The 22,519-nt window shown below is 41.6% G+C and overlaps 2 protein-coding genes across 9 annotated transcripts in view; one reads left to right on the top strand and one right to left on the bottom strand.

Moving 5' to 3' along the window:
- The window catches only part of NFE2L2 (NFE2 like bZIP transcription factor 2), a 35,561-nt gene extending 31,900 nt beyond the window's left edge, over nucleotides 1–3,661 (top strand). For all 6 annotated transcript variants that reach the window (XM_066345041.1, XM_066345036.1, XM_066345040.1 and 3 more), the window contains 3 exons: nucleotides 655–744; nucleotides 1,368–1,556; nucleotides 1,925–3,661. In XM_066345041.1, the coding sequence (XP_066201138.1) occupies nucleotides 655–744; nucleotides 1,368–1,556; nucleotides 1,925–3,154 (1,509 nt within the window). In that variant the 3' untranslated portion in view covers nucleotides 3,155–3,661. The remainder of the gene's footprint in view (nucleotides 1–654; nucleotides 745–1,367; nucleotides 1,557–1,924) is intronic.
- An 8,387-nt stretch (nucleotides 3,662–12,048) lies between these two features.
- On the bottom strand, nucleotides 12,049–21,704 carry HNRNPA3 (heterogeneous nuclear ribonucleoprotein A3). Of its 3 annotated transcripts, none has more exons than XM_066346620.1 (11): nucleotides 21,550–21,704; nucleotides 19,562–19,684; nucleotides 19,325–19,471; nucleotides 19,035–19,245; nucleotides 18,640–18,729; nucleotides 18,461–18,556; nucleotides 18,298–18,375; nucleotides 17,810–17,953; nucleotides 16,152–16,271; nucleotides 15,992–16,062; nucleotides 12,049–13,228 (listed from the first exon to the last, which is right to left on the bottom strand). In XM_066346620.1, exons 1-10 carry the CDS (start codon nucleotides 21,619–21,621, stop codon nucleotides 16,007–16,009), a joined length of 1,137 nt encoding a protein of 378 aa, XP_066202717.1. In that variant the 5' UTR covers nucleotides 21,622–21,704; the 3' UTR covers nucleotides 12,049–13,228; nucleotides 15,992–16,006. The 3 variants fall into 3 exon arrangements, with proteins under 3 accessions (XP_066202717.1, XP_066202716.1, XP_066202718.1); XM_066346619.1 differs by lacking the exon at nucleotides 12,049–13,228 and adding an exon at nucleotides 14,762–15,898; XM_066346621.1 differs by lacking the exon at nucleotides 12,049–13,228 and adding an exon at nucleotides 14,762–15,898 and having other exon boundaries at nucleotides 21,616–21,684.
- Between the last annotated feature and the right edge of the window lie 815 nt (nucleotides 21,705–22,519).

The raw sequence follows: 22,519 nt of genomic DNA, 5'->3' as shown, positions 1-22,519 counted from the left end.
GCTCAGTTCTTGGGAAGATGTATGGCATGGTTGAAGAAAAGAACATTAACCCAGGAGTTAAAAACATCTGGATTTGAGTCCCAGCTTTGCCTTTTATTGTGTCTTCACGACCTTGTCAAGTCATTCCCAGCTTTGGCCTCCTGATGAGTTCAGTACCTGACTTTCCTCACAGAGTTATAAGGGTTAGGAGGACGTAAGCTACATGAAAGAGCTTTGTAAGCTATAGAAACATCATGGGAGGATCAGGCAGCAGCAGTGCTGGTGACAGTAGTGGAGCCAGGGGCAGGAATTACTTTGGTACCAACTGCAACAGTAATTGTGACTATTCTAAAGCACCTGATTTAATCAATATAACAATTATCTGAAGTAGGTGCCACTATCTCCATTTTATCTACAGATAAGCCATTGAAGCTCAAATAGGTTAAAGAACTTGCCCAGAGGACTCAAGAAATTTGGGGAACCAATTTGAACCCAGATAGTCTGGTTTGTTTCTGTGCTCTTAACTACAAGACTAAACTGATTTCTGAACTTAAGAAACACTTGACTGGGTTAAACAGATTGTAAACATTTTAAGACCATCAATCATGAACCTTTCACTCAGGAATGGAACATTGAACAGTTTTTTCTTCCTTTTTGTCTTTTCCTTTTATGCAGGTTACCCACATTCCCAAACCAGATGCTTTGTACTTCACTGACTGCATGCAGCTTTTGGCAGAGACATTCCCATTTGTAGATGACAATGAGGTATAACATTTGCTTCACAGCAAAACTCCACAGCTACACCTAATATATCCTATATGGGTCCTTTTACTGTCTCTCCATTTAAAAAAAGGAATAAAAAACATTTTAGAGGAAATTTGTCAAGGAAACCTTAGCCTATACATAACTTTACCCACTCCCACACAATGCAAAACCCAAGATGTTTTCTACTGCATATCCATAAGCATGGTTCAACGTAACCAGGGAAACAAGTAACACATTTATTACAGGTACTAAAATATTTTGATGAGTAGAGAAAGCGGGGTAATACACCAAAACTTGTTCAATTTACAATTTTAATAAACCTTTTGTGTTTGAAGCACTATATCTAGTGTTATATAAAAAGATGCAAATTAACTCCTAAAGATTATTCTTACTCATTTGAAAGTTTGCCTTCAAATGCATCGGATAAAACAAACCAGTAAATAAAAAGTAAATTCAGAGTCAGTTGGGTAGGACAAAAAGATGTTTCCTTTTTCAGAAGTTGGGGTCATAAGGGGTCACTAGAGTAGCCAGTGCCGGCTGGAGGTGTTGTGATGATGGCCTGGGAGGGCACTCATCCATGGTTGGCCGTGGGCTCACGTAGATAAATGCCTTGTTGTTTTTAGGTTTCTTCGGCTACGTTTCAATCACTTGTTTCTGATGTTCCCAGCCACATCGAGAGCCCAGTCCTTACAGCTCCTAATCAGACTCAGCCACTGGAACCCCTTGTCCTTCGGCTAACCAGTGATTTAGATAATATGCAGCAGGACATTGAGCAAGTTTGGGAGGAACTATTATCCATTCCAGAATTACAGGTAACTAAGATCTAACATAAATGCCAAAGATGCTGTTTTATATTCAGTGCCTCTAAATTAGTCATTCTGGTTATTTATTATTTATATACCACCTATTTATAGGAAAGATTAGAGAGTTCTTTTAAATTAGTCATGAGAGCTGCCCATGGCTTACTCAAATGCAATTTTGTTAGTTAAAGGGGCAGGATGTCTTGAGGATAGATTCTGCTGAGGCACACGTATCTGTTGGAAATGGGAATTATCTCTGTATTAGAGAAGAAAACAGCTCGAACAGAATGGGGGTGAGTAGTTTTTACTCATCTACAGATTATCTGCTATTGAAAATACTTAAGATTCACTAACATAATGTAAACTTCTTTTCCATGCAGTGTCTTAATATTCAAAATGACAAGCTGGTTGAGACTAGCACGGTTCCAAGTCCAGAAACCAAACAGGCAGCCATGGACAACAGTTACCATTTCTACTCATCGATCCCTTCACTGGAAAAAGAAGTCGGTAACTGCAGTCCACATTTTCTCAATGCTTTTGAAGACTCCTTCAGCAGCATCCTTACCACAGAAGACCCCAGCCAGTTGACAGTGAACTCATTAAATTCGGATGTGACAGTACACACAGATTTTGGTGACGACTTCTATTCTGCTTTCATAGCAGAGCCCAGCAGCAGCAGCAGCGTGCCCGCCTCTGCTACTTTCAGCCAGTCCCTCTCTGAACTTCTCCATGGGCCCATTGATGTTTCTGATCTATCCCTGTGTAAAGCCTTCAATCCGAACCTCCCTGAAAGCACAGCAGAATTCAATGATTCAGACTCGGGCATTTCCCTGAACACAAGTCCCAGCATGGCATCACCAGAACACTCGGTAGAATCTTCTGTCTATGGAGACACACCACTTGGCTTCAGTGATTCTGAAATGGAAGAGATAGATAGTGCCCCTAGCAGTGTCAAACACAAAGGTACCAAAACACAGCCAGTACAGCCTTCTGGGGATACATTTCAATCCCTGTCACCATCTCAGGGGCAAAGTGCTCCAGTGCGTGATGCCCAGTTTGAAAACATACAAAGGAAAGAATTGCCTGCAAGTCCCGGTCATCGCAAAACCCCATTCACAAAAGACAAACATTCAAGCCGCTTGGAGGCTCATCTCACAAGAGATGAGCTAAGGGCAAAAGCTCTCCAAATCCCATTCCCTGTAGAAAAAATTATTAACCTCCCTGTTGATGACTTCAATGAAATGATGTCTAAGGAACAATTCAATGAGGCTCAACTTGCATTAATTCGAGATATACGTAGGAGGGGTAAAAATAAAGTGGCTGCTCAGAATTGCAGGAAAAGAAAACTGGAAAATATAGTGGAACTGGAGCAAGATTTAGATCATTTAAAAGATGAAAAAGAAAAATTGCTCAAAGAAAAAGGAGAAAATGACAAAAACCTCCATCTACTGAAAAAACAACTTAGCACCTTGTATCTCGAAGTCTTCAGCATGCTACGAGATGAAGATGGAAAACCTTACTCTCCTAGTGAATACTCCCTGCAGCAAACGAAAGATGGCAATGTATTCCTGGTTCCCAAGAGTAAGAAGCCAGGTGTTAAGAAAAACTAGATATGGGAAGATCTGACCTTTTCTGAGCTAGTGTTTTTTGTTTTTTTTGTTTTGTTTTGTACTGTTATATATACTACAAGCTCCTACTGTGATGTGAAATACAGAAATATACTTTATAATTCTATGCAAGATTATAGCCAAAACTAGTGTAGAAAATAACATAAAACTTTAAAAGCATTAAAATAAGTTATCAGTATACTGAAATCAGTTTCACTTTAACTGCAAACTTAATTTCTTAGAACACCATTTGGGCTAGTTTCTGTATACGTGTAAAAACTACAAAAACTTATTTATACTGTTCTTATCTCATTTGTTACATTCATAGATTTATATGTTTTGACATCTGGCTAAAAGTAAATTGTTGTAAAACTAACCACTATATACTTTTTTATAAAATTGTATGAACAAAAAAATGGCATTTTTTTATATTAAATTGTTTAGCTCTGCCAAAAAATATTTTTAGTTGAAAAGCTGGTACTAATAAAGGAATATTATGATTGTGTTAAATTACTTGTAATTAATTTGAATGCATTCACAGTATTTTCAATGACATTACATTTAACACATTTAGGTATTTTGCATTTTCAGGATGTTTTGACAATGTGCTTTTTTTTGTGTGACCGAGACAGAGAGAGGGACAGATAGGGCAAGCCAGCAACCTTTGGGCTCAAGCCAGTGACCATGGGTCATGTCTGTGATCCCACACTCAAGCCAGCAACCTGTGCTCAAGCCAGCAACGCCTCAGGGTTTCGAGCCTGAGTCCTCTGCGTCCCAGGTCGATGCTCTATCCATTGCACCATCACCTGGTCAGGCTACAGTATGCTTTTTGTACTAAACTTTTGGTGCCAGAGATAGAAAAATGAAGTATATCAAAAAGATACTTTATTGCCTGACCTGTGGTGGCGCAGTGGATAAAGCGTCAACCTGGAAACGCTGAGGTTGCCGGTTCAAAACCCTGGGCTTGCCTGGTCAAGGCACATATGGGAGTTGATGCTTCTTGCTCTTCCCCCTTCTCTCTCTCTCTCTCTCCCCTCTCTATAATGAATAAATAAAATCTTTAAAAAAAAAAAAAAAAGATACTTTATTACTTCAACAGCAGGTACATCTCACAAGTGTTCTACCTCGACATGAAAACTGCTGTGCCTGACCTGAGGTGGTGCAGTGGATAAAGCATCAACCTGGAATGCTGAGGTCACCAGTTTGAAACCCTGAGCTTGCTCAGTCAAGGCACATATGAGAAGCAACTATGAGTTGATGCTTCCCACTCTTCCAAACCCCTGCCTTTCTCTCTAAAATCAGTAAAAAAATTTTAAAATATTTATTGATTTTAGAGAGAAGAGAGAGACAGGAACATCAATCTGTTTCTGTATATGCTTCGACCAGGGATCGAACCAGCAACCTCCACGCCTCGTGACAATGCTCCAACCAACTGAGCTATCCAGCTAGGGCAAATCAATAAATCTTTAAAAATATCTATGTTAAAAAAAAAAAAAAAAAAAAAAAAAAGAATACTATGTGTTGGGCATTGTTTTTTTTTTTTTTTTTTTAATTTGTTTTTTTTTTCCTTTTCATTTTTCTGAAGCTGGAAACAGGGAGAGACAGTCTAACAGACTCCCGCATGCGCCCGACCAGGATCCACCCGGCACGCCCACCAGGGGGCGATGCTCTGCCCACCAGGGGGCGATGCTCTGCCCATCCTGGGCGTCGCCATGTTGCGACCAGAGCCACTCTAGCGCCTGAGGCAGAGGCCACAGAGCCATCCCCAGCGCCCGGGCCATTTTTGCTCCAATGGAGCCTTGGCTGCAGGAGGGGAAGAGAGAGACAGAGGAAAGCGCGGCGGAGGGGTGGAGAAGCAAATGGGCGCTTCTCCTGTGTGCCCTGGCCAGAATCGAACCCGGGTCCTCCGCACGCTAGGCCGACGCTCTACCGCTGAGCCAACCGGCCAGGGCTGGGCATTGTTTAAAGTACAGAGAACAAGGCCTTGGCTGGTTGGCTCAGTGGTAGAGCATCGGCCTGGTGTGCAGGAATCCCAGGTTCAATTCCCGGCCAGGGCACACAGGAGAAGTGCTCATCTGCTTCTCCACCGCTCCCCCTCTCCTTCCTCTCTGTCTGTCTCTTCCCCTCCCGCAACCAAGGCTCCATTGGAGCAAAGTTGGCCCAGGTGCTGAGGATGGCTCCTTGGCCTCTGCCTTAGGCACTAGAATGGCTCTGGTTGCAACAGAGCAACACCCCAGGTGGGCAGAGCATCGCCCCCTGGTGGGCATGTCGGGTGGATCCCGGTTGGGCGCATGCGGGAGTCTGTCTGACTGCCTCCCCATTTCCAACTTCAGAAAAATACAAAAAAAAAAGTACAGAGAACAAAATGGAAACCCCTGTGCCCCTGGAACTAGTGAGGAAAGCCAGCAAATGTACTACACAATGCCAGAAAGAGTCAGAATGACTGGTAAAACATTGCAATTTAAAATAGGTTTGTAAATAGGAAAAGCCTTACTGAGATGACAATATTTGAAGGTGTGGAAAACCCATTCCATTAACTAAAAATATTTCAGACAGGACAGAAACCAAAGGTTCTGGGGCCTGTTTAAGAAAAACAAGGGCTATAGGCTGAAAGTGGAGGGGAAGGAAAAGGTAGTGGGTAGAGTGGAGTGAGTGGGTAGAGTGAAGCTAGCAGAGCCTTGGTAAGCCTTCACAAGGACTTTGGCTCTTACCTAACAAAGTGGGGAACTATTGGAGGTGTCAGCTAGGAGTAACATTTGATTTTTAAGTCTCCCCTGCCTTGTGTGTTGAGAATAGTAGAGGATAAAGGTGGAAGCAGAACACCAGGAGGAGGCTGCTCTGCAATATTCACATGAAATATTGTGCTCGGTCAAGGGTGATAATAAGGCACTGGATTCTCTTCATGTTTCAAAGGTAAAACTAGAAGGATTTTCTGAAAGAATGGAATTGGAGTGTGGAGTGAAAGTGGAGTCAAGGACTTGAACATCTCTAAGAACTAAGTTGCCCAAAGATGGAGACTAGTTAGAGGGAGACCAAAGTGAGGAAAATCGGTTGAATTAAAATCAGTTTAATCTCACATATTGAGATTAAACATGTAAGTATCAAGTACAAAATCAAGGCCCCTAAAAACTGAACATTTTTCTGCTACCCAATGAACCATTCACTATTTCCTCACATAATGTTTGTCTTGTTTTAAACTGGGGAAATGGAGATTCATTTGAGTGTTAAGAATGTTTAGAATAAGAACTATGCAAATTATTCACTGAGAGTTCTATCAATCCATTAGGAGGAATATAGCACAGAGGTCCACAGGCTCCAGAGCCAGACTGCCTGGGCTTGCTGCTGCCTTTCTAGAATGACCTCTAGTGCCATATCTCCCCATGTATAAGACACAATTTGGGGGCCTGAAATTTGAAAAAAAAATTACATAGTTATTGAACTCAAGTTTTATTCATCATAAAATTCATACAACTTATCCACGCCAAAAAGTGGGAAATGCAAGTAAAAAAACCACTGTGTAAGACGCACCCAGTTTTTAGACCCCAATTTTTTCATAGAAGGGTGCATCTTTTACATGAGGAAATACAGTAACTGAAAGCAATCAGGCTCCTTTCCTCATCTGTAAAGCCTATTTGAATTACTCCACAAAAAGTACTGTACCTAAGTCCTCATTTTCTCATTTTCTTTAACCTTATAAAATGGATGACTTTTGGCTGCAAGTGAAAGAAACTAAAGACAGATTAGCTTAAGAAAATTTGACTTAGGCCTGACCAGGCAACCATGGTACAGTGGGTAGAGCATCGGACTAGGACGCGGAGGACCCAGGTTTGAAACCCCGAGGTTGCCGGCTTGAGCGTGGGCTCATAGACATGACCCCATGGTCGCTGACTTGAGCCCAAAGGTAGCTGGCTTGAGCAAAGGGTCACTTGATCTGGAGCCCCCCGGGGTCAAAACACATATGAGAAAGCAATCAATGAACTAGGAAGGTGCTGCCACAAAGAATTGATGCTTCTCATCTCTTTCCCTCCTGTCTGTCCCTATCTGTCCCTCTCTGACTGTCAAAAAAAGAAAAAGCCTTTAATCAGTGAAATTTAACATTCCTTCATTATAGGTAGCAAACCACAAAAGAATTTTGATTGGGAGAAAGATTCTTTATTTCCAATATCTATGAAATTAAATATTCTTTCATTAGAGGAAGCAAACTGCAATGCTATACACAATACTTCTGAATGTCATTAAAACCACAATTTTATCGTCAGATTACTGTTGCCAAGTATCTCAATTAAATTTATGTACTCAAATTTAGAAGTCAGACCCAGCACTAGCCTCCTTTCATGTTTAAAACACACATTAGTAAATCAAACTTAGTATTTTGATAACTTTTTTTTTTTTAAGCAAGAGTGAGACAGGAAGGGAGCAAGATGAGAAGCATCAACTCATAGTTGGCGGCACCTTAGTTATTCGTTGATTGCTTTCTCTTATGTGCCTTGGCCAGGGGATTCTAGCCCCGCCAGAGACCCCTTGCTCAATCCAGCAATGTTGGGCTTCAAGCCAGTGACCTTTAAATTCAAGCCAGTGACCATGGGTCATGTGTATGATCTCACGCTTAAGCTGGTAAGCCCTTGCTCCAGGCGGTGTCCTCGGGGTTATGAACCTTGCCCTCAGCATCCCAGGCTGACGCTCTATCCACTGTGCCACCACCTGGTCAGGCAACTATTTTCAATGTAATATTTAATTCTACAATATTTAATATACGTATATGAAAACAACATTCTAAGGGGTCAGCTGGCATCACCAAACTGCCAAAGAGTAGCATGGCACACACACAAAAACGTTTAAGCCCTAAATAAGTTGCCCAAGCTTACAAAACGTTAAGTATGGTTTAAAATTTTTTACTGATAGGCCCTGGCGCAGAGGATAGAGCGTTGTCCTGGCGTGCCAAGGTCATGGGTTTGATCCCCGGTCAGGGAACATACGAGAAGCAATGAGTGCACTACTAAATGCAACAACTCAGTCAAATGAGTTGATACTTCCGTCTCCCTTCCTCTCTTTCTAATCAATGGAGACATTTTTTAAAATTTTATTGATAGCCAAAAACTACAACTGAATTTTCTCCCAGAACATATTAAAGGTGAAAGAGAAGGTAACAGGTTTAATAAGTCCAAATAGAAAACTTTGATCAGAGTTCCTTTGATATATTCTTTTAAAGGATGCAAGTTGACTCCTTTCACAAAATGCATGGACTAATGCAATGTGTATTTTTTTAAAAACCTTACATTTTTTGAGGACGGGTGTGAGAGAGATGCATCAACACATAGTTGCTTCATTTGTTCATTGCTTCTCCTATGTGCCTTGACCAAGGGTGGGGATGGGGGTGGGGGGGGGCTTCAAGCCAGCAATCATGGGATCATGTTAATGATCCACGTCAAGCAAGCGACCTCAGGCTTCAAACCTGGGACTACATCGCCCTATTCACTGCACCACCACTTAACTGGCACCTTATAACTTTCAGATATAACAAATAAACATTTGTAATTTTTCTCATCTGATTTTAAGCTCTTTATTAGTTGTAACAGCTATATATAAAACTTTTTAAATATATATATATTTTTTGTATTTTTCTGAAGTTGGAAACGGGGAGGCAGACAGACTCCCGCATGCACCCGACCGGGATCCACCCAGCATGCCCACCAGGGGGCGATGCTCTGCCCATCTGGGGCATTGCTCTGTTGCAACCAGAGCCATTCTAGCGCCTGAGGCAGAGGCCAAGGAGCCATCCTCAGTGCCCAGGCCAACCTTGCTCCAATGGAGCCTTGGCTGAAGGAGGGGAAGAGACAGAGAGGAAGGAGAGGGGGAGGGGTGGAGAAGCAGATGGGTGCTTCTCCTGTGTGCCCTGGCCGGGAATCGAACCTGGGGACTCCTGCACGCCAGGCTGATGCTCTACCACTGAGCCAACCGGCCAGGGCTAAAACTTTTTATAAATTTTTTTTTTTTTTTTTTTACAGAGAGTCAGAGAGAGGGATAGACAGGGACAGACAGACAGGAACGGAGAGAGATGAGAAGCATCAATCATTAGTTTTTCATTGCGCATTGCAATACCTTAGTTGTTCATTGATTGCTTTCTCATATGTGTCTTGAACGCGGGCCTTCAGCAGACCGAGTAACCCCTTGCTGGAGCCAGTGACCTTGGGTTCAAGCTGGTGGGCTTTTGCTCAAACCAGATGAGCCTGCGCTCAAGCTGGCGACCTCTGGGACTTGAACCTGGGTCCTTTGCATCCCAGTCTGATGCTCTATCCACTGCACCACCGCCTGGTCAAGCTTTATAATCTATCTTTTGAATTATTTTAAAGCTAAAAACACCCTTGTATATATTCCTTACCTATACATTTTAGTTGAATATGGGTCAATTACTATTTCCTAACTGGTTTTCAGTACTTTGCCCATTTAAATTTTACTATACAAAGTCAATTCTCAATACACCTTCGCCACACTGTTTATGAAACTGTGATGGGCAAGTACGTGTTTTACCTATTACCATATTCTCTCCTCAACTTTGGCACTTTTCAATTCTAAGTTATATCAACCTAATATATTGATAGGACCCCCTTTTTTTTCTTTTTCTGAAGCTGGAAACGGGGAGACAGACAGACTCCCGCATGCGCCCTATCGGGATCCACCCGGCACGCCCACCAGGGGCGACGCTCTGCCCACCAGGGGGCGATGCTCTGCCCCTCGGGGGCGTCGCTTTGCCGCGACCAGAGCCACTGTAGCGCCTGGGGCAGAGGCCAAGGAGCCATCCCCAGCGCCCGGGCCATCTTTGCTCCAATGGAGCCTTGGCTGCGGGAGGGGAAGAGAGAGACAGAGAGGAAGGGGGGTTGGAGAAGCAAATGGGCGCTTCTCCTATGTGCCCTGGCCGGGAATCGAACCCAGGACTCCCGCACGCCAGGCCGACGCTCTACCGCTGAGCCAACCGGCCAGGGCCAGGACCCCATTTTTGTAAAAGTAGCATTAATCTTCAAAAACTGAACTGGGTTGTGATGAGTACATATAGGACGCCAACTTTATCATGCTCAAATATTTTAGTTTAACAATATTTCACTCCAAGAAAATACTTTGGTGGAAATGAAATCCACTCATGATCCGAGTTGTTTTGGGATTCAAGTATTAAACTGGAATTTTAAGGTACTTAAAATTACCGAGTATGAAACCTCCACACACACTGACCTTATGTTGAATACAATGAAAATGTGTTGCAACCGTTAACTCAAGTTCCAACATGACTTCAATTCACAAATCACTTCACTTACAATGGTCTTAGCTATTAACACGAAGAATCCAGTGTCATAAATGACTATTACCTTTACTTGCTGCAGTGCTGTAGTTCAATCTACAGATTCAAGTGTTTACCCAACCCGCCCTCAGCACAAAATGTCCAACCAATCCACTGCCTTTAAGACACTCAATGGCCTTGGCCAGCTGGCTCAGTGATGTGTCAGAACTGTGTGGATGTGCAAGGTTCGATTCCCAGTCAGGGCACACAGAAGAGACCATCAGCTTCTCTACTCTTGCTCTTTTCTTCTTCCCCTCCTTAAGTCATGGCTTGATTGGGTCTAGCTCATCAGTCCTGGGTGCAGAGAAGGGCTCCATGGAGCCTCTGCCTCAGGTGAAAATTTGGTTGCAGCACAGCTCCTGACAAAGGTTGCCAGGTAGAGCCCAGTTCAGGTGCACACAGGAGTCTATCTTCCCTCACTTGGAAAAAGGGTAAAAATGCCCTGGCCGCTTGCCTCAGCAGTAACCTGACAGTTCTAAGTCAGGACAGATAGTTGACCACCTGCTTCTTCACCACTCCCCCTTTCCGCAGCCATCGCGGGGTTGATTCAAATAACTGGCCACACGCACCCCCTTGTTATTGCTTCCCCCTACAGCTATTTGGAGCACTGCCCAACAGGGACAGAACATCAACCCTGTACAGCGCTCCAGGAGTATGGACTGTCCTCCTCAAAAAACCCCACCCCCAAAATTCACTGGCCTGACCAGGTGGTGATGCTGTCTGGAGCACTGAGGACCCAGACATGAAGTACCAAGGTCTGACCCAGCTGGAGGGCCGCCCCACCCCCCAAAGCGTGTGGAAATGCAAATGTGTCACACTAGGAGTCGATGCTTCTCATCCTTCCTTGCCTGCCCCTTTTTACAAGTTAAAAACAGAATACAATCAATACACTCAGCAACTGGTGATTCCTTTTGCTCAAATTATCCTTAACTGTATACATTTTCCCCTGAAAATTCACTGATTCTTCACCTTTTACCCAAATTATATGCTGTTTTGTCCTTCAAGACTTAAATCCTGAAGTGGCAGTAAACTGTTTTACCATTTTTTCATGTGTATTTCCCAGGTCAATGTTTAATATTTAACAGAAACCATTTTAAAAGTAACACATGTAAAGAAAGGCTCATTCCACTTTATTACTGTTGTCATATCCACCTATAGCATTTTAGTCACATGAAGATCGTGCAAGTGACAACACCACACACATTTCTAAAAATATTTTAATGAAAAAGTTACTTTCTGTAAACATTTCATTATCCTACAAATGAAACATTTGAATCCATTACAGACCACCTCATCTTAAAAATCAGACATTGATACTTAAAATTTTGAATATTTGATAACAATCCTTAATTACCCCTGCACATTAGCATCTCATTTCCTACTTTGCAACATTAGAGGAACTCCAAAAGATACTCTCACAAACTAGAAATGTTTCAAATTGCGACTTCCATACTGGAATTCTTAAAACCAAACCTCTTCAAATTTTTTAGTTCTGTAACAAATGGTCTTTACTACCCAATTTTCTTCTTTGGGACATGAGTGCAAATGGAATTTTTTAATAGTGTGGAAAGCAGTAACCTGTGAGTTGCTTTGACAATCAGCTGTTTGCCTTGACCAATTTCCCTTTGGAACTTAAGAGCGTATTTTTCAGAAATGAGTGTAACCACATTTAAATTAAATCAGTTTACTTCATAAATAGCTGATGGACTGAAAAAAAAAAATCCCTTAAGTTTCCTATCTTAGCAAATTTGCTTCCCTAAAACCATGCTGCAAAGAAAATGCATCAATAAAAGATGAACTTGTTCAACACTTCATTTTCAGTGATGTGTAGAAATTTAGTGATTTAGATAGCCAACCAGTCTTTTTGTGAGAATAAACTAGCATACTCCTGTTTATGTAAGAACTTCATTTATAATTTAGAAGCTGGTTTCACTTTAAATGTATGTCCCCCAATTGTTTTGTAAGTGAATTAACATCAAATCTCAATTTTTAACAAGCCCTTTGGGGGCAGCAGTAATAGCCCTTATGGAATTAGCAACTGATTTGAACAGTAATTAACAGTTTGATTACTCTTTGGGAAGCTGTTTTTTTAAAAGGAGCATTAACATAATTAGGTCCCCACTGCTTCTGGTTAACAGGTTCAAGGAGACACACACCCAAATACATACATACACATACACACACACTCTTATTCTAGTAGTCCCATCAATTCCCTGACTTATATGCAGAACTTATATATGAGGTAAGCTAAATGAAGACCATTTTTATATTTGTATTATGTAGCAATTTAAAAACCACCCGCCCATAGGTAAAATATAGTTTACTCTCCAAAGTGTTTTTCCTAGAACAAGGATTGGATTGGCAGCTTAATCCTTCTTTTTACCAACTGTCATTCTTATTATAATCGCTCTGCAAATTTGGTTATTTCCTTCTTGTCAGAAATGTATCCTTAAGACACCAACAATGAATTGTGTATATGGGGCCACACCTCAACATGAACACTCATGGTTATTGCAGGGAAATATAAAAAACTGTTTAAAATGTTTTGGATGTGGTTCCAAAATACTTTCAGTTGCACCATTTTGCTAATGTACCTAAGTTTCAAATGTGTAATATAAATTTGTAGGGAAACAAATGGTGTCATCAGGTTTTACTGTGAACTACAAACCTTACCCAGCCAGAAACCTTCGTATTTAAGATGGTAGGAAAGACATTCCTCATTTAGGCAAGTAGGGTTCTCATTCAACCTGCAAATCAAAAAGATTACTCTTACCTTGCTTTACAAAAAATTACTCTTTAATTAGTGAAAAAATTCAAATTCAAGCCTTACCTAATGCTTATTGCCCTTCCTTGCAGGTCTAAATGCTAGACCTAGTGACTGTGGCAACTATCTCTCATTGATGTTCCAAAAGGCGAAGAGCTCCTTCCTGCTAGACTTTCTTCGAAATTTCAGTTGTAAAAAGCAGATTTAAAACTAGCTTTTGAAAAGTTGCTCACTATCACCATAGTATCTTATGCTTTCACTTCTCTGTAGTTGAAGCTCTTGCTGCTGCCTTGTCATTCTTTATTTATGCTGACTTGTCCATACTCAAAAGGCTGCTGAAGTCCTGTCTTAGAGAGTCTCCTTTGATCCACTGTGCTTAAAAAGCACATCTTTAGGTCCTTTCAAGCTGGTTAAATCGCCCTCCTCATGGCTTACTTTTCCACACTGTTCACAAGAACTAAGCTAGTACAACTTATAAACAGGTCACATACACAGATTTCACCTGCTTATATGTTGCAGACATCAACTTACTGAATATATTTTTACTATTAAAACTAGTTCCAGAACATAGAAAATTTGTTAACAGTACAATTAACTTCATATGCCATTAAAGGATACTGTCAAGGTTGTGTCAAGCAATTCCACAAACATAAAAACAGGAAATGTTAATCTCCCCCATTCCTTCAACCTTTATTATATGAATAAAAGAACTTGAGACAATTTAGCTCAATTTTAATAAAATGTTTTTCCCAAGCATTATTTTGACCAGGTACCCAGGTTTGTTATAAACATTGACAGTGTCCACTCATAGAACCACACTTGCAGTTGTCAAAGACTTAACCATTTTCTAATATTTGCCTATTTTCTACACTGCTTATTCACACATATCCATTAACAAATGGCATGTTGTCTGTTACATTTATTGGTTTGTGAGTGTTTTCTGGAAAACTGAAGTATCTGTGAAGACCAATATCCATGCTGGCATTGCATGCATCCAAATATTAATGCACAGAATTAGAGCAACAAGAGAGCATATGCAAACACTAACACGCCCCATCCCCCTTTTTATTGCTTGTTTTGCTTAGTACCTCTTAAAACAAAAATAAGAACCTTGAATTCAATGTTCAACTGTCAAAAGAAATAACAGCAGGGCACATACTTAGGGCTTGAATGAAATGGTTCAGCACTAGGCTGGCGCAAAACAGTAAACATTGGTTTATATAATGACCTTATTATCTACAAATCTCACCCAGGGTCTTCCAAACAAATTACCTCATACCAACATGATTTAGGTTCAAGCATACACATAGAGTAACAGTGTGTTCTTTGGAATTTTGAATTAGAACTCAAGACAATCCAAACTTGGATTCAGGTCTCTGGGAAGTGGGAAGCTTGTACTAAGCAACTGTGGTACTCCTCTAACTGCATTAAGTCACTTGGGTCAGTTATATCCAGACTGTCCTTGGTTTCATCCAGGAAAATGTAGAGGGTACATAAAGGAAAGCATGCCAGCCAGTTAAAGGTTCAACAATGCGTGATTTTTATTCTCTTGCTTTGAGAGCTTGTATCAAAAAAATATATATTAAACCAAGGAAAATAACTAAAGATTTATGGGCCTCTTGTGCTTTAAAAAGGAAAAAAAGGTACCCACTAGTTTGCTCAGATACAGCAGGTTTAGTGGTCCTATATATTTTGAAAACTTTAAGAATGGTTTTTAATGGAGAAGAAAAAACATTCTACCCCTTTCTAGAATTTAAACAGAGGGCCAACAGACATTCTTTACACCCAAATAAAACTATGGCAACAGCTCACATGTGACCAAAGTGAATGTAGGATGGAGTTATTCTAAACAGAGGCAGGACTCAGCAAAGCTAACACACTAAAATCATGATTACATTTTTAAAGAAAATGCACAAAAACCAAATAGAAATTGAGATTTTTCGTTTGAAGGTAAGTCTTTATGCTATTAAAGTCACAAATGTGATAATTTAAATACCCAATTCTATTTATCTAAAACACACATTGCAAACATACAATTATCTATTCTCTCCACATGTCAGAGCCCATTCATTTCATTTCATTTCATGATTTGGAAATGGAGAGAATTCCCCTTAAACTGCAAGTCAGCAGGTGTTTCTTTACAGTTAACTTTAGCAAAAGTCATACAAAATAGTGATTAACAATGATCTTCTTTACTCGTTAACTCACAAGGAAACACCTTCCAAACTGCATTTTGTTAAAGTTTCTGTACTAAAATGTAGAAAAACTGAACTACACAAATATTGAAAAGTTAAAAATTCCTTAATTTTTTATTCCTGGTACCACTACCACAATTTACAGGGCAATATACCTGATGTAATGAAAAGAAAAAGAAAAAGACAAAGCTACAACAGATAAAAGACCTCAGGAATGTACATCTAATTGACACTACATTGCATTTATCAATAGCTGCACTTTTTGCAAACTGTGGCTATGACAGTCCTGAACAAGAAGGGTTTCCTGTTTAAGCTGCAGTAACTTTTCTGACTATGGATCATCGTTCCTTCTGTGGCAGATTTTTACAGTTCCTCTAATGCATTTGGGACGACTGTCTCAAAGTAACCTGCAGCTTTCCTGACAACTCCTCGCTCTCTCTCCTGCTAAGAACTGTAGCCTGTTGAATAATACAGGATAAAAAAATTATTACACTCAGTGAACAGTTCCACATATGCTTTATCATCATGATAAAAATTTAAAGGATACCTACCCTTTTCTTGAGTTTTTAGAACCTTCTGCTACCATATCCACCACTTCCACCACCACCAGATCCGTAACCACCTGGAAATATATACATTAAGAAACTTAAAAAGAAATACTCGAGTTTATAAATTAAGGAATATAAAGAATTCCAATGAAAATTTATTTACCACCATAGGGACTGCCCGAGCTTCTTCCACCAAAACTGCCCCCTTTCATGGGTCCATAATTTGATTGCTGTTGTCCACTGTAATTTCCAAAATCATTATAGTTTCCACCACCATAGTTACCTGAAATTACAAAGGTTTTATTTGTGGTTAACCTAAACACCGTAATTTCCCTCTTCTAATACATACACCATCTTAATAATCATGGCAGCATGGTCTACAATATTTATGAGACTCTTTGAAAAAACACTTTGCAGCCCTGGCTCAATGATAAGAGCACTGGCCAAGTGTGTAGAAATCCCGGGTTCCATTCCAGTCAGGGCACACAGGAGAAGCAACCATCTGCTTCTCCATCCCTCACCCTCCTCTTGCTCTCTTCCTCTCCCCACAGGCATGGCTGAATTGGTTCAAAAACATCTGCCCTAGGCGCTAGGGATGGCTCCTGGAGCCTCTGCCTAAGGTGCTAAAAGTAGCTCCGATGTGAGCATGGTCCCAGATGGGCAGAACATAGGCACCAGGCAGGGGTTTCCAGGTGGATACCAATAGGGGCGCATGTGGAAGTCTATCTCACCTCTCACTTGGTAAAGAAAAAAAAAAAAAAAAACAGACACTTGACAGAGCTACCAAACTCTACCAGAGGCCCACTGGCAGACCTGACATGTGTAGGGAAGAGAGAAAGATGGTCCCAAAGTATGTACCTAGCTAGCTGTCATTTTTTGTTTATATTTGATAATACATTCTAGCACATGTTCTGTCCACACCACTAACACCATCAAAACTGTGTGATTCACTCTTTTTTTGTATTTTTCTGAAGTTGGAAATGGGGAGACAGACTCCCGCATGCGCCTGACTGGGATCCACCTGGCTCGCCCACCAGGGGGCAATGCTCTGCCCATCTGGGGTGTTGCTCTGTTGCAACCAGAACCATTCTAGCGCCCGAAGCAGAGGCCACGGAGCCATCCTCAGCGCCCGGGCCAACTTTGCTTCAATGGAGCTTTGGCTGAAAGGAGGGGAGAGAGACAGAGAGGAAGGAGAGGGGGAGGGGTGGAGAAGCAGATTGGCACTTCTCCTGTGTGCCCTGGCCAGGAATCGAACCTGGGACTCCTGCACGCCAGGCCGATGCTCTACCACTGAGCCAACCGGCCAGGGTCTGTGATTCCCTCTAATTCTGACTAGAAGACAACTTTTAAGTCAACAGAGAAGTACTCTGTTAAAAAAAAATCTTCTATTGTTGATACATCAATACAGTGCAACTCAGTATTCATAACGAAGGTCTTTAGAGAGTATCACAGAGTAATGATGCAGTCTGGCTTCGCCTGCAGTGTATCTATGCCACACATTCAGATTCAAAGTGCTTTCATCATTTAGACCCCAGCTGACACTCCATCCTGCCAACAATTTGCAGTTCCCATCTGTCCAGTTTAAAAGTGACTAAAGATAGGTAAAATTCTGGCAATAAGTACAGTAACACCTTTTCAAGTACAAAATAAAGAATGAAATACATTCTAATATTTTACTAAATAAGCATAGTAAGATAATTTAGTTCAATTACCCAATTGAGTATCTAATTCTACACATGAAATTTGACTAAATGCATTAACACTTTTAAACATCTGTAATGAAACTATAAACAATGTTTTGAACAATAAGTGAAAACTTACCACCAAAATTCCCCCCTTCATTGTAACCATCATATCCTCCACCACCTCCACCATATCCACCACCTTGGTTTCCATATCCTGGTCCACCACCACCACCATAGCCTCCTCTACTACTATAACCAGGACCACCGCCATAGTTTCCACCTAAAAGAAATTGGGTCACACACAAAAAAGCGCATGAAGGATCAAATTATTGACTTTTTATATTACATTTAAGCCACTGAAAAAATAAGCTAATGTACTGATCTAACACTAAGCTAGTAAGAACTGAAGATAAATGATTAAATACATTTTGATACATAATGTCAGTTTGACTAACCTAATTAGCAAAAAATTACTGTTAAGTCTTTAGTGGGCTTCTATATTTAGAAGCCTATTTTAACCATCAAGCCATTCTAGTTTTGACCGAAACTAGAAAAATGAAAAATTTAATTTTCAGAAAAACAGGAAAAATCAAAATAGTATTAACAAGTTTCAAAAAAACTTACCATCACCTCCAAATCCGTTATATCCACCATCACCTCCTCCATAACTGCCTCTGCTGCCACCTCCACCACCATAGCCTCCTGAGGAAGAGGTATGAATTCAAATTACAGCTTAATTTACTAATAAACTTTAGACAGACATACTTAAACAACATACCCATCCTACCTCTTCCACCGAAGTTTCCACCACGGCCAAAATTACCTCCACCACCTCCAAAGTTTCCTCCACGACCCATAAAGTTGCCAGATCCACCTCCACGGCCTTTAACACAGGCAAGGAAGGTCTTTAAGAACCTTACAAACACCTCTCACGTTTATTGTTTAAGTATATATGGCACTACTCACCTCTTTGTGATCCAGCAGACTGCATTTCTTGTTTAGAAAGGGCCTTTTTCACTTCACAGTTATGCCCATTAATAGTGTGGTATTTCTGAACTAAATTTTTTTTAAATCAAACAAACAAAAGTTATTTGATGTTTGAAAAACCAGATACAAATGATATCCTTTAGTACTGTATAACATTAAAATATCAAGACGGGAATGACTTCAGAGTGGGGAGGAGAGAAAACTCTGGGATGCCGACATATATTTCTTGATCCAGATGCTGGTTACACAAGCATAGTTACTTGACTCATACACTGTCAACGCCATTATGTACGATACAATATTATAAGCAAGTTAACAAATTTAGTGTAGAACAAAAAAGCCATTTCAGCTTTCTTCTTCAAGTTGCTACTTACCAACAATTTTATCAACTGTATCATGATCATCAAATGTTACAAATGCAAATCCTCTTTTTTTCCCACTCTGCCTGTCTTCCATAACTTCTATGGTTTCAATCTTGCCATACTTTTCAAAGTAGTCTCTCAAATTATATTCTTCTGTATCTTCTTTAATACCACCAACAAAAATTTTCTTCACTGTTAGATGGGCACCAGGCTTTACAGAATCCTACAAGTAAAAAATATGTAAGTCAAAAAAACCAAATGTTTACAACGTGTTCATGTTATACAGCATGGTATTAAAATACCTCTCTAGAAACAGCTCTCTTTGGTTCCACTACACGCCCATCAACTTTGTGTGGTCGAGCACACATAGCTGCATCTACTTCTTCAACACAAGAGTAAGTCACGAAACCAAATCCCCGGGAGCGTTTTGTTTGAGGGTCTCTCATCACCTACAAAAGAAAATTTTAAAGCATTGAAATACACTTCCACACATCTTCTACCCTTTCCAAGAACCTTCTTTTGTTCTTTTAGTAACTTACCACACAATCTGTGAGGGTGCCCCATTTCTCAAAATGTTCTCTTAAACTGTCATCTGTAGTTTCAAAACTCAGACCACCAATAAACAGTTTTCTCAACTGCTCTGGTTCCTTTGGATCATGGCCCTGAGAAAACAAATCAATACACTTTAATTATATATTTCTTTTGGTAGGTGAATTGCTAAGATGTACAAGCCTTTACTCTGCTACAAATAAAAAAAGTATAAAATTCTGTACCATTAACACTTCGCTAAAAAACTGGAGTAGGATCACATAAATCACATCAACTTAATAAAGAAACCTAAACACCAGAAAACCTTTATCCAGCTTTTCCAATACCAACATCACTTCAACTAAACTGAAGTCCAAAGGGAATCCCAGAATCAAAAGTCTATTAATAATAAGCTACAAAAGTACATGGGGTCAATTACTTAAGGTGCTGCTACTGAGATACCATTTTCTAAGAAACCAAAGTGTTGTAGAACCAGGGTTTAATCCATGCCATCTTTTCATGTCAAGCATCTAAATCACAAAACTGTACGGTACAACTTAAAAGTCTTGAGTGGCAAATTAAAATAATTCACTGGTTACAAGTAAATGAAAATACTAAAAGACATTCCTCGATAAAGCAAATTCCCCCCACCCCCCAAAACTCTAAAAATATCCACCATGCACCTTGATAAATTTTTGTAATCAATTTGTTTTAAGTTATATGCTGCAAAAATTCCCTATGTGCACTTGTATCACATGGCAAAAATTTTAAATGCATATTATACGGACACAAAAAGGGACACTGGACTATGTAAATTATACTACTTATTATACTTCGAGTTAAGATTTTTTTAAAGAGCTGTGAACATAATTTAACCAGCTGTTTTCTAAATTATATAAATTGCCATTTAATCCATGCATCAAGACATCATTCAGTCCTTTCATAAAGGGGTTCACATTTACATTCTAATGTCTTGTCTTTTAAAAGTATGTACAGATGTTAAAGCATTTAATGCAAATGAACGTCATACCCCAGGAAAAAATGTTAAATGATTAACAGCCTAAACCATTAATTCACTTATCTTTTCCAACGTATTGGTTAAATGCATTTAATTAACACCAAGTTGACTTAAAAAAAACTATACCCCACATAAAATTATTTCAAGCACACGAGAAATTCAACTGTGGTTGCAGTCCTCTAAAAAGATTCAAGAAACTATAACCAGAGCCATGGGAAAGATAAAGATAAAAAATTTTCCAAGTTCCTATTTTAAAACAGTGGCGTGAAGATAGGATTTGAATTACTTTAGCAAGAATACATAAGGAGATATCATAAAATATCAAGCATTACAAAATTTTATTTTCAACTGGATGCTGCGAAGAAAAAAATCTCGTCGCCTTAAATAGGTCTGCAAGAACTGGAAACGCTCGGCAAACTTCAGGAAAGGCACTGCGCCGCAAGCTTCGAGGCCATCTGCGGCATTTTCTGCCCAGCCGCCTTCTCCCTCTTCCTTCCAATCCCACTCTTTCCCGGTGGCGGAGTGAGGCGGCGGCCATTGCGGGCCAATGCGCCATTTCGTAACGCGGCGGCGGCGGATCAATGTCAATGTGGCCGCCGCCCGCCAGCTCGCTCGCCCGGATGTGACTGCTCGTCCCCTCCCCTCCCCCACCGCCTCTTCCCAACCGCTCCCGCCCAGGCCCGCCATGCCTCCCTCGGCCTCAAATCTGAGGCCGCGCGGCTGGCCGGCCGGCTGGCCCCGCTCCCCAAGGCTCCCCAGCCACGCCGCGCCTCAGAAGGGCGACCTGTGCAGCCGAAGGAGAAGCGAGGCAGGCGAGGGTCCCGGGGAGGCCCGCGAGGCCCGCTCCCCTCCCCCTCCCACCGCCCGTCTCCACGCAGAGCGCGGGACAGCCGACCCGTCCACCCGGCCTCCCCGCTCCCACCGAGCCAGGCCCCCCCACGCCGGCCACTACCCATCAACCCCCCACTCTCCCCCTAATACCTCCTCCCCCCGGCGGCGGCGGCGACGGCCGGAGTCGGGCTGGGGGCGACCGGGCGGCGGTTTTACCTCCATTTTGAGACCGGACTCGCCTCTTCCAACTCGAGTTCAATATGGGACCGAGAGGAAGAGGCGGGGCCAGTCATCACGTGACGCGCTTTCCGCGCGCCGCCGGTCTGGTGAAGGAGGAGCGATGACGAAAGGGGCGTGGCTAAATGGGCGCGAAGAGGGACTGGACGAGCGGGTTGGCGAGTGGAGGTTGAGGGCGTGGCAGACCGCGGGAGCGCGCGCGCCTCACCAATTTTCAGTGCGGCGCCGCCCTTGCCGCGGTTTGCACCGGGGCGGCTGCGGGGACGTCATCTCTTGCTTGGCCAATGGCGTGTGCACACGTCGAGAGAACGCCTCGTGACCGCGCCCACCGGAGAAAAAGGCCTTTCCCTTTCTTCTCGCGCTTCTTTCCCCTCCCCCATGTAGGCCTCCTAGTCTTAATTTACGAATTCATCTTACTGCCCGTGGTTGCATGAAACCACAGTTTTCTCCTGTATGTTAAGGTCCGGAGAAAGACCTCTCGGCCCCTCTGCTTCGCTTCGCCTGTTCCCAAATGCGACAGCTGCGACGCCCACTCGGAGAGCCCATACTAAAAATCTTTTTGACACCGACCCTTATAAATCATGGGCACTTTGGAGAGGCCTCCAAACGCGGCTGACGTAATGAAATGTTACCGTGAGGAGCTGAGGCAGGACTAGTCGAGGTCAGGTCATTGAGTACTGAACTGATCTCAAATCTACCAGCATTATTGTCTCACTATTTCCTGGTTGCTGTGGAAAGAGCTGAAGCAACTTTTCTCAGGGATGGGATTTAGGGAATTGAATGATATTCAGAACTTTAAAATAGGGTCGCCAAGTACGCTAGCTACTGGCTCGTTTTACCTTAATGATTCTAATTATGAAGTACGATGAAACGAGATCAAAGA

This window comes from Saccopteryx leptura, chromosome 7, assembly GCF_036850995.1.
Source record: "Saccopteryx leptura isolate mSacLep1 chromosome 7, mSacLep1_pri_phased_curated, whole genome shotgun sequence".
NCBI lineage: Eukaryota > Metazoa > Chordata > Mammalia > Chiroptera > Emballonuridae > Saccopteryx > Saccopteryx leptura.
Note: the sequence above shows the minus strand (reverse complement) of the source record. Positions and strands in the feature narration are given on the sequence as shown.

Coding starts and splice junctions, on each gene's coding strand:
- HNRNPA3 (XM_066346620.1), bottom strand. CDS start 21,621: ATGGAGGTAAAACCGCCGCCCGGTCGCCCCCAGCCCGACTCCGGCCGT. Junction 18,376..18,460: donor TGGAAACTTCGGTGGAAGAG/GTAGGATGGGTA, acceptor CCTCTTCCTCAG/GAGGCTATGGTGGTGGAGGT. Junction 17,954..18,297: donor TAACGGATTTGGAGGTGATG/GTAAGTTTTTTT, acceptor AATTTCTTTTAG/GTGGAAACTATGGCGGTGGT.